The 13500-nt window shown below is 39.4% G+C and overlaps 1 protein-coding gene across 1 annotated transcript in view; it reads left to right on the top strand.

Moving 5' to 3' along the window:
- COL19A1 (collagen type XIX alpha 1 chain) overlaps window positions 1-13500 on the top strand; it is a gene marked incomplete at both ends in the record, with an annotated part of 189375 nt that overhangs the window by 90756 nt on the left and 85119 nt on the right. Inside the window, 3 exons of the mRNA XM_084260981.1 lie at window positions 1026-1079; window positions 12257-12310; window positions 12978-13013. Coding sequence (XP_084117107.1) covers window positions 1026-1079; window positions 12257-12310; window positions 12978-13013 — 144 coding nt within the window. The remainder of the gene's footprint in view (window positions 1-1025; window positions 1080-12256; window positions 12311-12977; window positions 13014-13500) is intronic.

The following is a 13500-nucleotide window of genomic DNA, read 5'->3' as shown; positions in this document are numbered from 1 at the left end:
AATGGAGTTAGCTGAATGATCTCAGTTCAATACCATTTACCTAACAGAATTATGAAGAAGATGCTGACATAATGAATAGGTTCCGCTCAGGAAAATGTACTCCCCTGGAGATAATTGAAATTCAGTGCAAAGCTGCTCCATTTCATTGGACTCTAGTAAAGTGAGTCCTTGTGGGTTTATCAGAAGTATGTTACTTTTATGATTTGGCAAAGTTCAGTCTAGTGACAGAGATGCAATTATAGAGCTGCTTATAGTTGTTGGTTCTGGAAAACATTTTTCCTTCAATTATGCTTCTGAAGTAGGTGTGCTTTTTCACTTTGATGAAATGTGTGTTAACTAGAATAACACGGTAAAGGTAGTGGAGAACTGAATCCTTTCATGTATCCTAAAAAGAATATTCTGTTTTGTAGTCACCAAACACAGGAACCAACCTGTATAGTCAGTTCTGAAGGATCCTTCCCACCATTCATTTCTTTGGAGTCATGTTGATCATAGTTATACTTCTGAGAGAATTTTCAGAAGAAAAATTGTTTCCATTTTTCAAGTGCTATCAGTGAACTATAAACCAGTCTGAGTCAAAGGCAAGTTATAATATTCAGCGTAGTTCTGTTATCAGATACTTAAAACAAGAATTATTTGTTCAGAAACACTCTCAAAATTTCATGTCAATGTTAAGATTTTCAAAAGTAAAAGTGTTTCCCAGCGTAAATTTGTTTTGCCACCATGTTCCTGCAGCACTGTGAGAACCAAGAATATTTTTCTGTGTTGAGTTTTTATGGCTGTTCAGTGGCAATGTGAAATACAGAGAGCAATAGATCTCAGAGCACTAGACATTTTTCAGAGGCATTTATTTGGAAAGAATTTATGTTGGAATGTAAGAAATAATTTTGCTTGTGCAGCCAGAAATGTATATGTTTCATTTCATGTTGAACAGACCAGAATCTTAAAATATTTTTCCTATTAGAAAGTGTCATGGGTTAGTGTTTGTCTTGTATATATAATAAAATAAATATTCATTCTTTTAGGGTGAAAAAGGAGATAAAGGAGAACCGGGACCAGAAGGTATTCATGGAAGAGAGGTAAACCAAATGATAATGAAGCACTCAATTACAGGATTTTTTGGGGGGGAGGAGGGAGGGGGTGTGTGGTTAGGCAATGAAATTCAGAGTTTACGTAAGGAGAGTTATGGATTTAGAAAATGTGTATGCCTGCAGAATTAACATCTACAAGATGATGGGGCAAGAAAAACAGATGTTTTTAGGTGAGGTCTGAGTTCTTAGGGCTTGAAGTTGGACAGGAATAACTTTCTGTGAAGAAGTAGTAGGTGCATGAGATAAACTGAAACAAGCGTGGAGATTAAAGCAACAGACTATGGATGAGAATCATTCCTGGGAGAATAATGTACTGGAAGAGAGGATGTTTCAAGAGGTAGAGTCAAGCTAGGCCTGGAGTCTTGGTTTCTGAAAAGGAAAATACACAGGCTGTTAGCCATTCCTGAGTGTGAGCCACAGGTCAGTCTCTCTGCCAGGTGACTAATGATAGAGAATTTAAGTTAAAATTTCACTCTTTTCTCTGCCAGATTTAACTGTCTACATAGTTAATTGATCTGGTCCATTTTTGAGGTAGAGTATGAATCTGCATCTGAAAGTACTAGGTAATCCTAGTTATTGAATTGACATTCAAGTTTGAACCTGGGCTAACAACTATAGACACACCCAGTAATAAAACTTACTTCTGCCTATTTTTTGTGTGTGTGTATTTTAAACCAAGATGAGATAGCAGAAAAACAGATTTTTTAATGCAATACTAAAATGGCCAACCAGCATGATTTGAACACCAAGATTTTTAAAAACAAACTGTTATTAAGCAAGCAGTTTTCTTTATGCCCTCTTCCCCACTCCTGTCTTGTTCTTGACCTAGCTGGGGATCAACCTGGGTTTAGCTTTTAATGCAGGATACTGTTGGTTCTCCAATTGCAAAGCGTCACATTGGAAGGCAGAGAGCATCTTACTGAGGGATCTGAACCTGGCTGTCCAAATTCTGAGAGGAATGACTGGCATTAGGACTGGAATCCAGATTGGAGGAGATTGGAAAAAGCACTCAGCAAAGCTTTTTTAAGCAACTGTAACAGAACAGTAAAACATTTGACACAGAAATGCTGTGACAGTCTAGCTGGGTTTACTGAAAATGCAGTAAATCAGACTACATAATTCTGACACTTTTTATGTCATCTTACACACCATAACCATAACATTACTTTTCCTATTTTAGCTTATTATAATTTAATGCTAGATAAACCAGGTCTTTTTTTTTTTTTTTTTTTTTTTTTTACTACCAAGGAACATCATCCATATGAAAACATATGCTAGTACTGAGCTGAAACTACATTTAGGGATTCAAAGAGGTAAACTCTTGTAGCTGCCTTTCCATAAAGGTGAACCATATACTTCTGTCAGGCATACATATATGCTGACAGCATGGAAAAAGCACATCTGTGTTTCTTTCCATAGCTCTGAAGACATTTCTGTGTTGGTCTTACACGATCTCCTTTACTACATGGGATCTTGTTCCATAAACCTTTAAGGAAGAGTAAGGTATACCAAGTATCTGGTGAACTCTAGAACATATTTCACATAGTGGCACTGTGAAAGTGTAAAATACCAAACCTTTGTATTTTTAAATATTTACTGAACTGTTGTAATGTGTCAAGAAATGGAAATTATCATAATGGGAACTGTTGTTAAAGCATTTTGGAAGTAAAATAGCACAAGGCAATATAACTTGATATTGTTTGAATCAACACATCATTCCTTTTTAACAACACTTCTAGAAAATGCTTTGGATTCAGTTATCACTGTGTGCAGAGAGGCCAGTCATTAAGTTTAAATTTGAAGGATTGTGTATCATTGAGTCTTAGTTGTTCTCAGAGTGTCTCAAACTCATTCCACAGAAATGTAACATCTGATATTTCTGAAATAGTCACATTAATCTGCTTACATGGGTGTAATCTGCAGCGCTATATAACGAAAGCCTGAAAACACTTAAAGCGAGCGGTACCGGCTGCTGGCAGCTGTTGTCTCTGCCTGAGGGAGTAAGGGTTTCCATATTTGCAAGTGAAGAACTTGAAAATTATGCTTGAACATTGTATCTTGCACAAATGGTAGAAACATATTTGAATGTATGTTAATCAAAATCAGGAAAGGAGGTGTCACGGAACAGTTTTGTTTGCTGTCACTACTTGTGTTTTCTTAGCTGTACAAAAAGTTCTTGCTAGAATGAAGTGGCATGGCACAGGGGAAGCCAGACCTGATTTGGAGACTAGAGTTTCTGTAATGAAGAGACACCTAAAAACTTTAATTTCCTTATCCCTTGCTGCTTGTGCTAACTGGGTCAGTTAATCTCATTGAGAACCAGGTTTGAATGCAGGAACTGTGAATAGATTTAACTGCTCTGCGCATCTCCCAGTTTATCACTCTGGGAATCTGAGCCAAGATCTACAAAGCCGTGTCCCAGCCTGGGACACTATTCAAAATCCATCTGACAACATGAATAGTTACTATAAATACTACTAATGTGGTTGCCATTGTTTTTAGATTCTTAAGGAGTAGTTATAAATAACTTAATATATTACTAATGTAGTTCTCCTATGGTATGTGTTCACATTACATCTGTGAGCATGCATTTGCCTGTATAATCTAAACAGCCAGTTTGCTCGAGCAGTATCTCTGTTTTATCCCTCAAGACTTTTTTAGCCACTTGACATTAGTGATGCTTTCATTTGTAACAATTTGTAATGTTATCACTGTAACAAGTGGACTTTCATAGACACATGGCCTGAAAGAAATCCTGATAAATACAGTTTCTTCTCCATCACACTCGTATTCCATATGGAATATAGACAAATTTGCAATATGAATATTCCTGAAACTATCTGTGGAGTAAGATATGTGTTGTATCCATATGCTTCACAGCTGAACTAAAAAGGAAAGAAAATTGTTATCATTAAAACTTTTAGACCCTTTTTGGAGTCATGTCATTTTCTTGATCAATAGTTTTATTTTTCCTCCTACCATTGAGAGAGGTGATACCATAAAAGAATTTTTTAAAACTTTCCTACATAACATATTGTTATTCTCTACATATTTCATGTCCAAGGATGGACCTCTGAAGTACAATAAAAAAAAAATCCCACTTTTTCAGTGGAAAGATGGAAACCATATGAGGCATTTGTAATGCTATGCTTGTGGGAAAAGGTTAAAGAAGCATGAATATTTTTGAAGGGATCCACTGTCTTGATAGGATGATAACAGCCATTTACCTTCACACCCTCATGGCCTGGTTCTCGAATCTTGAACTCTTTTAATATTAGCGTTGTATTTATACTCTTCTAGTATGAGCGTCTTTTTCACTGAGAAAATCAGGTTAAGAATACCTAAGGAACCTGAAGGTGCACAAGTGCACGGGACCTGATGAGGTGCCCCTTTGTATTCTGAAGGAACTGGTGGATGAAGTGGCCAGGCCAATCTCTGTCATATTTGAAATGTCCTGGCAGTCTGGTGAAATCTCCACTGACTGGAAAAGGGGAACTATAACCCTCATTTTTAAAAATGGGGAAAAGGAAGACCCAGGGAACTACAGACTCATGAGTCTCACCTCTGTGCCTGGTAAGATCATGAAGAAGATCTTTCTGGAGACTGTGCTCAGGCACATGGAAAATAAGGAGGTGATCAGTGACAGCCAACTAAGGGCAAATTGTGCCTGACAAATCTGGTGGCCTTTTATGATGGAGTGACAGAGATAATGGACAAGGGAAAGATGAAGGACATCATTTTCCTGGACTTGTGCAAGGTCTCCAACACTGTCCAGCATGACATCCTTGTCTCTAAATGGGAGCAACATGGATTCGGCAGATGTACCACTCTGTGGATACGTAACTGGATGGATCATTGCATTCAAAGAGCTCAGCGTCCTTGTGGAGGTCTGTGACGAGTGGTGTTCCTCAGAGCTCAGTACTGGGACCAGCACTGTTAAATATCTTTGTCGGTGACATGGACAGTGGGATAGAGTGCACCCTCAGCAAGTTTGCCAGTGACACCAAGCTGTGTGGTGAGACTGACTCGCTAGAGGGAAGGAATGCCATCCAGAGGGACCTTGACAGGTTGGAGAGATGGGCCCGTGTGAACTGCATGAAGCTCAACAAGGCCAAGTGCAAGGTCCTGCATGTGGGTTGCAGGTTGTGCAATCCCAAGCACAGCTACAGGCTGGGAGGAGAATGGACTGAGAGCAGCCCTGAGGAGAAGGACTTGGGGGTGCTCAACATCAGCCAGCAGTGTGCGCTAGCAGCTCAGGCAGCCAACGGTGTCCTGGGCTGCATCAAGAACAGCGTGGCCAGCAGGTCGAGAGAGGTGATTCTGCCCCTCTGCTCTGCTCTCATGAGACCCCACCTGGAGTACTGTGTCCAGCTCTGGTGTCCCCAGTACAGGAAAAATGTAGAGCTGTTGGAGCAAGTCCAGAGGAGGCCCATGAAGATGATCAAGGGGCTGGAGCACCTCTCCATGAAGACAGGCTGCGAAAGTTGGGCTTGTTCAGCCTGGAAAAGAGAAGGCTGCGGGGTGACCTAATTGTGACATAACAATACTTAAAGGGTTTCTACAGGAAAGTGGGAGAGGGACTGTTTACCAGGGAGTGTAGTGATAGGACAAGGGGTCATGGCGTTAAACTGAAAGAGGGTAGTTTTAAGTTAGACATTAGGAAGAAATTCTTTAGTATGAGAGTGTCCTTGCCCATGGCAGGGATGTTGGAACTAGATGGTCTCTGATGTCCCTTCCAACCCAAAGCATTCCATGATTCTGTGATTATAAGGAAATATTTGGATGGGAAGGCAAAAATCCTGTTGCTTGAAAGTATGAAGTTGGTAATGATATTTAATTGCAGCTACAATTTGAGGATTCCATTAGGAACAAAGATATAAGGAGATTATAGGTGTTGCTCACAATCAAGAAAATTCTAGTAGTGTAGCAATTTGAGATTTTTGAGTTACATTAAGGAGAAAAGAACAATGGCAACAATTAAAAGTGCATGAAACAGGAATTAAAAACTAGTATGGTGTTTGGCAAATTCTTTATTAAATTAGAAAAGTTATCCCAAGTTATACAGCTTGGTGTTGCACAACTGACTGAACCTGTTGTTTTAATTTAGATTTTAAGGCTGGTCTGTGGAGAAAGTGTAGATCTGTTGTCTTACTCATTAGAGTATCTCCCAAGTGTTATTACTCAGTAGAGATTGTTGATCTATTAATAATTTATTTGCATAGTGTTGGGTTAGTATGTTGGATTGTTTACTGTATTTCCCGTACTTTAGATAACGTGTGTTTGTTCTAGGAGACTTTAACCTGATAAAGAGTTTGAACCAGATCCACAGGCCAGGGAACTGTAAATGATTTTCACAAACAAATACATTTTTACAAACAGTTATCTTTTAGAGTGAAAAACCTGTTCTCCTCAACAGGTTATGCCAGTCTTAGAGTGTTTTTCATTGCCACATGCGTGCAGTGTAGTGCATGCTGCACAAACAGGTGTATTTCCAGTGGGCAACGCTTGGCTACTGCAGGAGCTGTCAGAGTCCTGCTGATCTTTGTACTTTTCCACTGGGAAGAGCACCCGTCGTCAGCTGCTGGTACGTTTTTCTGGCTGCATCTCTTTTCCTGTAATGATATATAAGCACCGGCTGCTGCTCACGCTCACTCTGAGCAAATTTTCCAAGTATGATACAGTTTTCTCAGGCCTCAGTGAACCTGCTAGAGCAGGTCAAATCAGAATTCATCGAGGGCACAAAAAGTGTGTTTTACTTAACATGTAACTGAGAAAAGGCCATGGACCCTGCCCTTCTTACACTCCTGGTGAGGTTTTGTGTTGTGGCTGATATCTGACCCTTCATCTTAGTAGTTTGTCTTCAGGATGTTAAAAGGGATCCTGGCTCTTGAAGGCCTTGGTCCCTGTGGTCTCCAGGCTATGTGGAAACCCTTCAGTCCAATTATCTGCTGCCAGGCAGGATAACTTCTGTAATAGCTTCCCAATAATCTTCCTCTCTTTACGTGAGCTTTCGTGAGGCTTATGTGTTTGCTCACAGATCAGCTCATTGTCAGTCTACTGCTGAAAGTCTTCCTCAAACCTCCCTGACCTGTCATTCACATCCCTCTCTTTGGGCTACAGAGTTTTTATCACAGGGATTGCCAGCTACTTGGTCTCAGCCAGAGAGGTCTCTGCTCATTAAACCCTTACAAATCCCTCGTGTGGCTTTTAAACCCAGCTGAACATCACAGTGTCAAGGTTAAAAGCAACAAGAGGAGTCTGCAAGAAAATCCAATTTACAGAAGCAGACTGCTTTAAATTACAGGATGCTTTCCCCTCTCCCCCCCCCCCCCCCCCCCCCCCCGCCCCCCATCCTGTGCAAGCACCAACACAGGTTTCACTTTTAATATAACCCTTGTAGGTTATACAGGAGGACTCACAGAAGGTGTTTACTTGTTTCAAGTTGTTGCTGTTATTTGACAAGCAGGTTAGGTGATGCATCTAACAGGCTAGGGTTCCTTCCTAGAGTAGTTCCTTGGACCCTACAGGCATATAGAACATGATTTCCCCGTGGAAGTGGCAAGCTTCTTTATCTTCTGTCCATTTTACTCCTGAAGGTAGTAATACCAGTTTGCAGACCATCGTATTGACACAAAAAAATTGGTTTAGGGGAAAAAGTTGTTCAGGTCCCTTTTCTTACAAAACCTTTGACTGTTCTGATCTTGCCCAAATAACTGATCTTACCCAAATAACTGAAACCATAGGCAGTGATTAGTTTTCTTGTTCCGGTTATGCCTGGCACCCCTTTTAAAGAAATAAGATGTTCTAAGACTTGGTAAAGGAACATATCTATCATATGCCTAAGTTACTTTTTCTTCACTGTGGAACTCCAGAGCACAGTAAACTGTATGGGATTCACTGCTGTAAAAAGGATAACTCAAATAGAAAAACTAACACTTTTTTATGCTAGTAGTGTTGGGACACAGGTTGCCTAAAGAGGTGGTGAAGTCCCCATCCCTGAAGGCATTCAAGATCAGGCTTGATGAAGCTCTGAGCAACCTGATGAAGTGAAAGGTGTCTGGTTATTGCAAGGGGGGTTGGACTTGATGGCCTTTAAACGTCCCTTCCAACCCAGAGCATTCTGTGATTCTGTGACACCATTAATAAAATCCCCTCTTTTGAAGAATATGTGAAACCAAAGTCTCTTTTGGAGTTTTAAAGCACAATCACTGTTTTTTAATTATTTTCTTCTCCTAATCCAGTTGGGTTTGTGGTCTGGCTAAGACCAGTAAACCAATAACCAGAATTTTCTCAGATAAGTATTTGTCAAATACGGTCATGTCACTTTTAAATTTCTTCCACCAGAAGAAATACCATCGTCATCTCATTCCGAGCAAAAATCCTAGTTTAATTGTTCCCCCCTTGGCCCTAATTTTGCTGATTGCCCATCCTTGCGGTATTTGTGATACTCGCGTTCCAGTAATTTCTCCCTTGGTCAGCAATTGTGTTGCAGTAATACCTGTCTTGTTATGTACATGCAACATTTCTTCTTTCAGCCCTTTCTCATGTTGTTGTCTTGTTAGCCTTGAGTTGGCCTCCAGCATGTGTATCCTAACACTTTCTTTGCATTTCGGTGTCTACAGAGGAACCATAGACTAGGTTTATTCTTGCCTGTAAAATGACAAGGCTGTAGTCCTTACAGAGAAGTACCACCAGCTGGAGACTGTTCATGAACTCACAAATGTGTATTATATTGCTCTCAAAAAGCTAGAATTAGATCAGGATAGAATTCAGTAATCCTTTTACCTGCTGTTCTGAAAGCTGATGGAATTTTTATTCAGTTCTTGAATTTCCGACACATCTGATAGCAACCTCCTTAGATCAGTAGAGATTAGTTTGTTTTCAAAGCTGACCTTGTTCTAAAATATTGCAGAAAACAAGATTTTCTAATTTAAAATTTAATCTAAAATCATCCAAATTATATCTGTTTAGATAGCCACATCCATTTAACTGAAGCATCCTGTTCTGGTCTCTGCCAGAGACAGGATACAGTCCTGCACGGTGCTACAAGGGGCTACGGATCTGACATAGCACAGGAATTCTTACTTCTGATGTCATTTCAGAGAGAGACAGCAGCAACTAAACCTTACAACAGCTTTAAAAGGGTGGCTATAGGGAAGCATAGGCATGGTGCGGTACCAGGTCTGGTTTTGTAAGCATTCACTTAGGATGGTCATATTTTTTCAAAGATATGCAATGTGTAGAACAACTAGAAGTACTCCTAATAGGGTAACTTTTAAAGCAGGTTTTTTCTCATAGTATTTCTTTTTTGCTTGGGGTTATAAACTGCAAAGAAAAGCAAATATAAGTATTTCAAAATCAATGCATTGTATAAAAACTCTCCTGGGTACTCTGAAATCCTCCTTCAAACACTGCAAGGCTTGTTGTCATGTATGTAGTTTTCCCTTGTCCTTTCTATGTGAGGTTGACCTCTGTGCTCATCATCTCTAGAGCAGCTGTCAAACTGCACACCTCACTGAGGTGCACTGCAAGAACATGACTAAAAACTTTATATACACCAATTAAGAAACAATGAGGTTCATAGTTTGTCAGTGCATGGGTGCATGGCTTGGGTTCAGTGTCTTCACTGGTAGTGCATTGGTGCATGGCTTGGGTTCAGAGTCTTGCACCCACAGTTGCCTTTTTAGTAGACACACATAGATGTATCGCTGTGTGGTGCAGGTTTTTTTAATCTTTTCTCTTCTGTAAATATATGGCCTAAGAGGTAATGGTTCCACTGCTGATTCGCTAATACTGATTTTGAACCACATCCATACCATTTATATACCTGAAAAATGCCTGAAATGCATTTTTAGAATATAGACTGGTTGTGGTTTATACATTTTTTCAGATGGAGGTGAAAAGCAAAACGTAGTAAATGGAGGCAGTATTAAAACTGTGTCATAAATATGCAGATTGTAAAAAGAAAGCAATTTTTTGGCTTGGCTTTTGAATCCATCTGTCTATTACATTTTTTAAGTTCAAACAGCAAAACTACTTCTGATTTAACTATTACATATTTGGCAAGCTTAATAAAGGACAAATCAAAGCTAAATCAGGGGTATTTACAACAACCACAAATTTAATCCAAAGTGGGTACTTAAATGCTCATATAGTTCTAAATGATGTTCCTTCCAGATGGTGAATTAATGTAATTTTAGCAGGAAGTGAAGTTGCACAAATACGCAGTATTTAGAACACTCACTGATTTAATGTTTCTGTACCCACCAAGGCACAGATGTTGCTTATCATTTTCGTGCCAGTTGTCTCTATCTTTCCAATTATTGCAAACTGAGGAAGAGAGTTTGCAAGGGCAAAAAAGGGTCTGGGAAGAACTTAAGTTGGGAAACCCTAGCTCAGATGTAGATTAATCTTTTCTGTCCTCGATCTGTTTACCTCTGCAATAATAATGATGGTGGCCTACTTGCTGAGTATCTCATTATGATTCAGTGCTGTTTTGCCTACATCATTGCCATTTGGTTTCAAGTGAAATCTTTGAACCTGTAGAGCTGTCTCTGATGTGCAATGTACGTGGTCTCCTGACAGATATCTCTAAAGCAGTGATCAAAGGGAAGGTACAAGGCAAATCTCTTGGCTTAAACAAAAAGGAGTTCCTGGTAGGTTAGTCCAGCATCAGAATTAAGTTCTTGGCTAATTCTTGTAACTGCAGAATGGCTTCGATTTGCTCAGCATATTTCAAAACCTCTTGCTTTTCCATGTGTTTTGCAGCAGGAAGATTACAAAGTTAATGTGCTAAAGATTTTTGGGTGATCTGGTAAGACATGTTAGTGGAAGAACTGTAGTGATGATGTTGTAGAGGGTAGATTCAGGGTCGATGTAAGGAGGAAACTTTTTATGGTGACAACAGTGAAACACTAGAACAGGTTGCCAGAGGAGGTTGTGGATGCCCCAGCCCTGGAAACATTCCAGGTCAGGTTGGATGGAGCACTGAGTGATCTCGCTGAGGATGTCCCTGCTCATTGCAGGGAGACTGGACTCAATCTTTAATGTTCCCTTCCAACCCTAACCATTCTATGATTGTGAAATGCTACATATGTGATGTGTAAGACTCGAGGCAGTATTATCTGCTTCTCCATCTGGAGGTAGAAAATACTTTTCAAGTACCAGATATCATAAACAGCACTATAGGAAATACATAGTGCAAGCAAGGAATTACTTTACACAACCATACAAACAAATAATACAACGTTGTGACCAGCTGCTATTGAATTAATATAATGAATGCTTCCTACAAATTAATTTTAACATGCTCTGGTCAGGTCTGGCAACCCTTTGTGCCCCAGATTGTGCCCCAAAAAGGACTGTCATGGTTTATCCCCGACCAGAAACCAAGCAACACGCGGCCCTAGCTCACTCTTCTCCTGCAGCGGGATGGAGGAGAGAATCGAAAAGGAAAAAATGTGAGAAAACTCATGGCTTGAGATAAAGACAGTTTAATAGGGCAGAAAAGAAAGAAAATAATAACAACAGTGATAGAAGATTATATAAAACAAATGATGCACAGCAGAATTGTCACCACACAGAGCCAATGCTCAGTTCCTGAGCCATACAACCTCCCAGCCAACCTCTCAGTTACATACGGAGCGTGACGTCGTATGGTATGGAATATCCCCTTTGGCCAGTTTGGATCAGCTGTCCTGGCTGTGGTCCCACCTACTCGTTGGCAGGCCAGTGTGAGAAGCTGAAAACTCCTTGACTGCTTGGCAGCAACTAAAACATCAGCATGTTACCAACATTATTCTCATCCTAAACCCAAATGCAGCAGTACACCAACTGCAAGGAAGAAAATTAACAGTCTCCCTGTTGCAACCAGTACAGTCTGCAAAAGAACTTTGCATTTCTGCATGCTAACTGCTATAATGAACCAAAATTAAGTAAATAGTTCGGCTTTGTATGTTTAATTATGAGCAGAAGACACATGGGATCTTTGATAGGTATTTCTCTGTTCACAGAAATAATGAAAATAATTATTGGGTAGCAGTATTAATAATGTGATAGTATTTTAAGGCTTAGTTGGTTAGTATATACTAATTCACAGTGCTACAGGATTTTGTCCAAAGCTTTTCACAGATGAAAAAAAATATTCATTTTTCTTCTTTGCTTAGGGACTAAAAGGTGACCCTGGTAGTCCTGGTATGGCTGGTCCTAAAGGAGAAAAGGTATTTTATTATCTTTGAAGCTGTATGTATGTGAGGGTGCATGATATTTCTTCATTATTGAACACATTGCCTTAACTACTTGTGATGAACACCCACTACCACCACTTGTGTACCAAGTAAGTATTAATATACAAGACAAGTGCTCTTTTATCACAACAAATTTGGAAAGGAATTTGGAGCAGGAGCCTAAATTTAATGGTCTGAATTGCTCTCTGGGTGCTCTGATTTGCTCCCATGGACTAAACCTGAAGGTCTTGCAGCGTGACTCGTACCTTAGCGACCTAATTCTGTGGACAGTTTTCCACAGTCAGATGTCTTCACATATGTGAGCTGTCACACTGATTTTAGTGGCCACCTTGTGCATGTAAGCTGCAGCTTGTAATTTAATGTATGCAAATGGGTTTTGAAGGATTGATTTTTTTTTTAATTTAAAGCTGTGATTCATTAATGCAGAGGCCTGCAATTTTTTTCCATTTAACCTGTAATGAACTGTGTACATCTACGCCATTACTGAAAAAGAATATTGCTTTGCTTTTCATAATCAGAAAATGTTTGATGATTATACTGCTTTTGTTTCTGCAGTGGTGCATATCCTCTAAAATGCCTAGAGGTTAAAAATGTATAACGAAAGAGATTGCTGATTTATTTACTCTTTTGTTTTGACTAGGGAGATGCAGGACCTCCAGGACCAGCTGCCTCGAGTGTAAGTAAACTTAAAACCAGACGAAAGGAAATCATTAAGAAATGTTCAGGGTTTAAATATATTTGCAATGTAAATACTTTTGTTACTAAGTTTAAAAGCCAAATCCCTCTCTTTAGAATGCCTCTACATTTTCTGTTTGAATTGTGAAGCAAGGAAAAGGGAATTTTATAAATGTAAAGCAAATAAGCATTTTTAAAACATCTGTGTATAGATTGTTTAGACTGGTTAAAGTGAAAAAATTATCTTGTTAATTTTAGTGGGAAACATTTTTCAGTAAAAGCTTACAAAACTAGTTAGTGCTTTTTAAGGTGTGGTAAGTATTCTATAATCAGGTTATTCTATTAAGTACTTAGTTATGAGTGCAGTGCCATATATAAAACACAGTATTACATCTATAGCATGCGTATGTTCATATTTGACACACAGGACCTGATCATAGATGATTTTCTTCTATGAAACGCGTCTGTTCTGGTTTAACCCCAGTCAG

Source organism: Gallinula chloropus (assembly GCF_964237585.1).
Source record: "Gallinula chloropus genome assembly, chromosome: 3".
Classification (NCBI taxonomy): Eukaryota; Metazoa; Chordata; class Aves; order Gruiformes; family Rallidae; genus Gallinula; species Gallinula chloropus.
The sequence above is the reverse complement of the archived record's forward strand: the minus strand, read 5'-3'. Positions and strand labels throughout refer to the sequence as shown.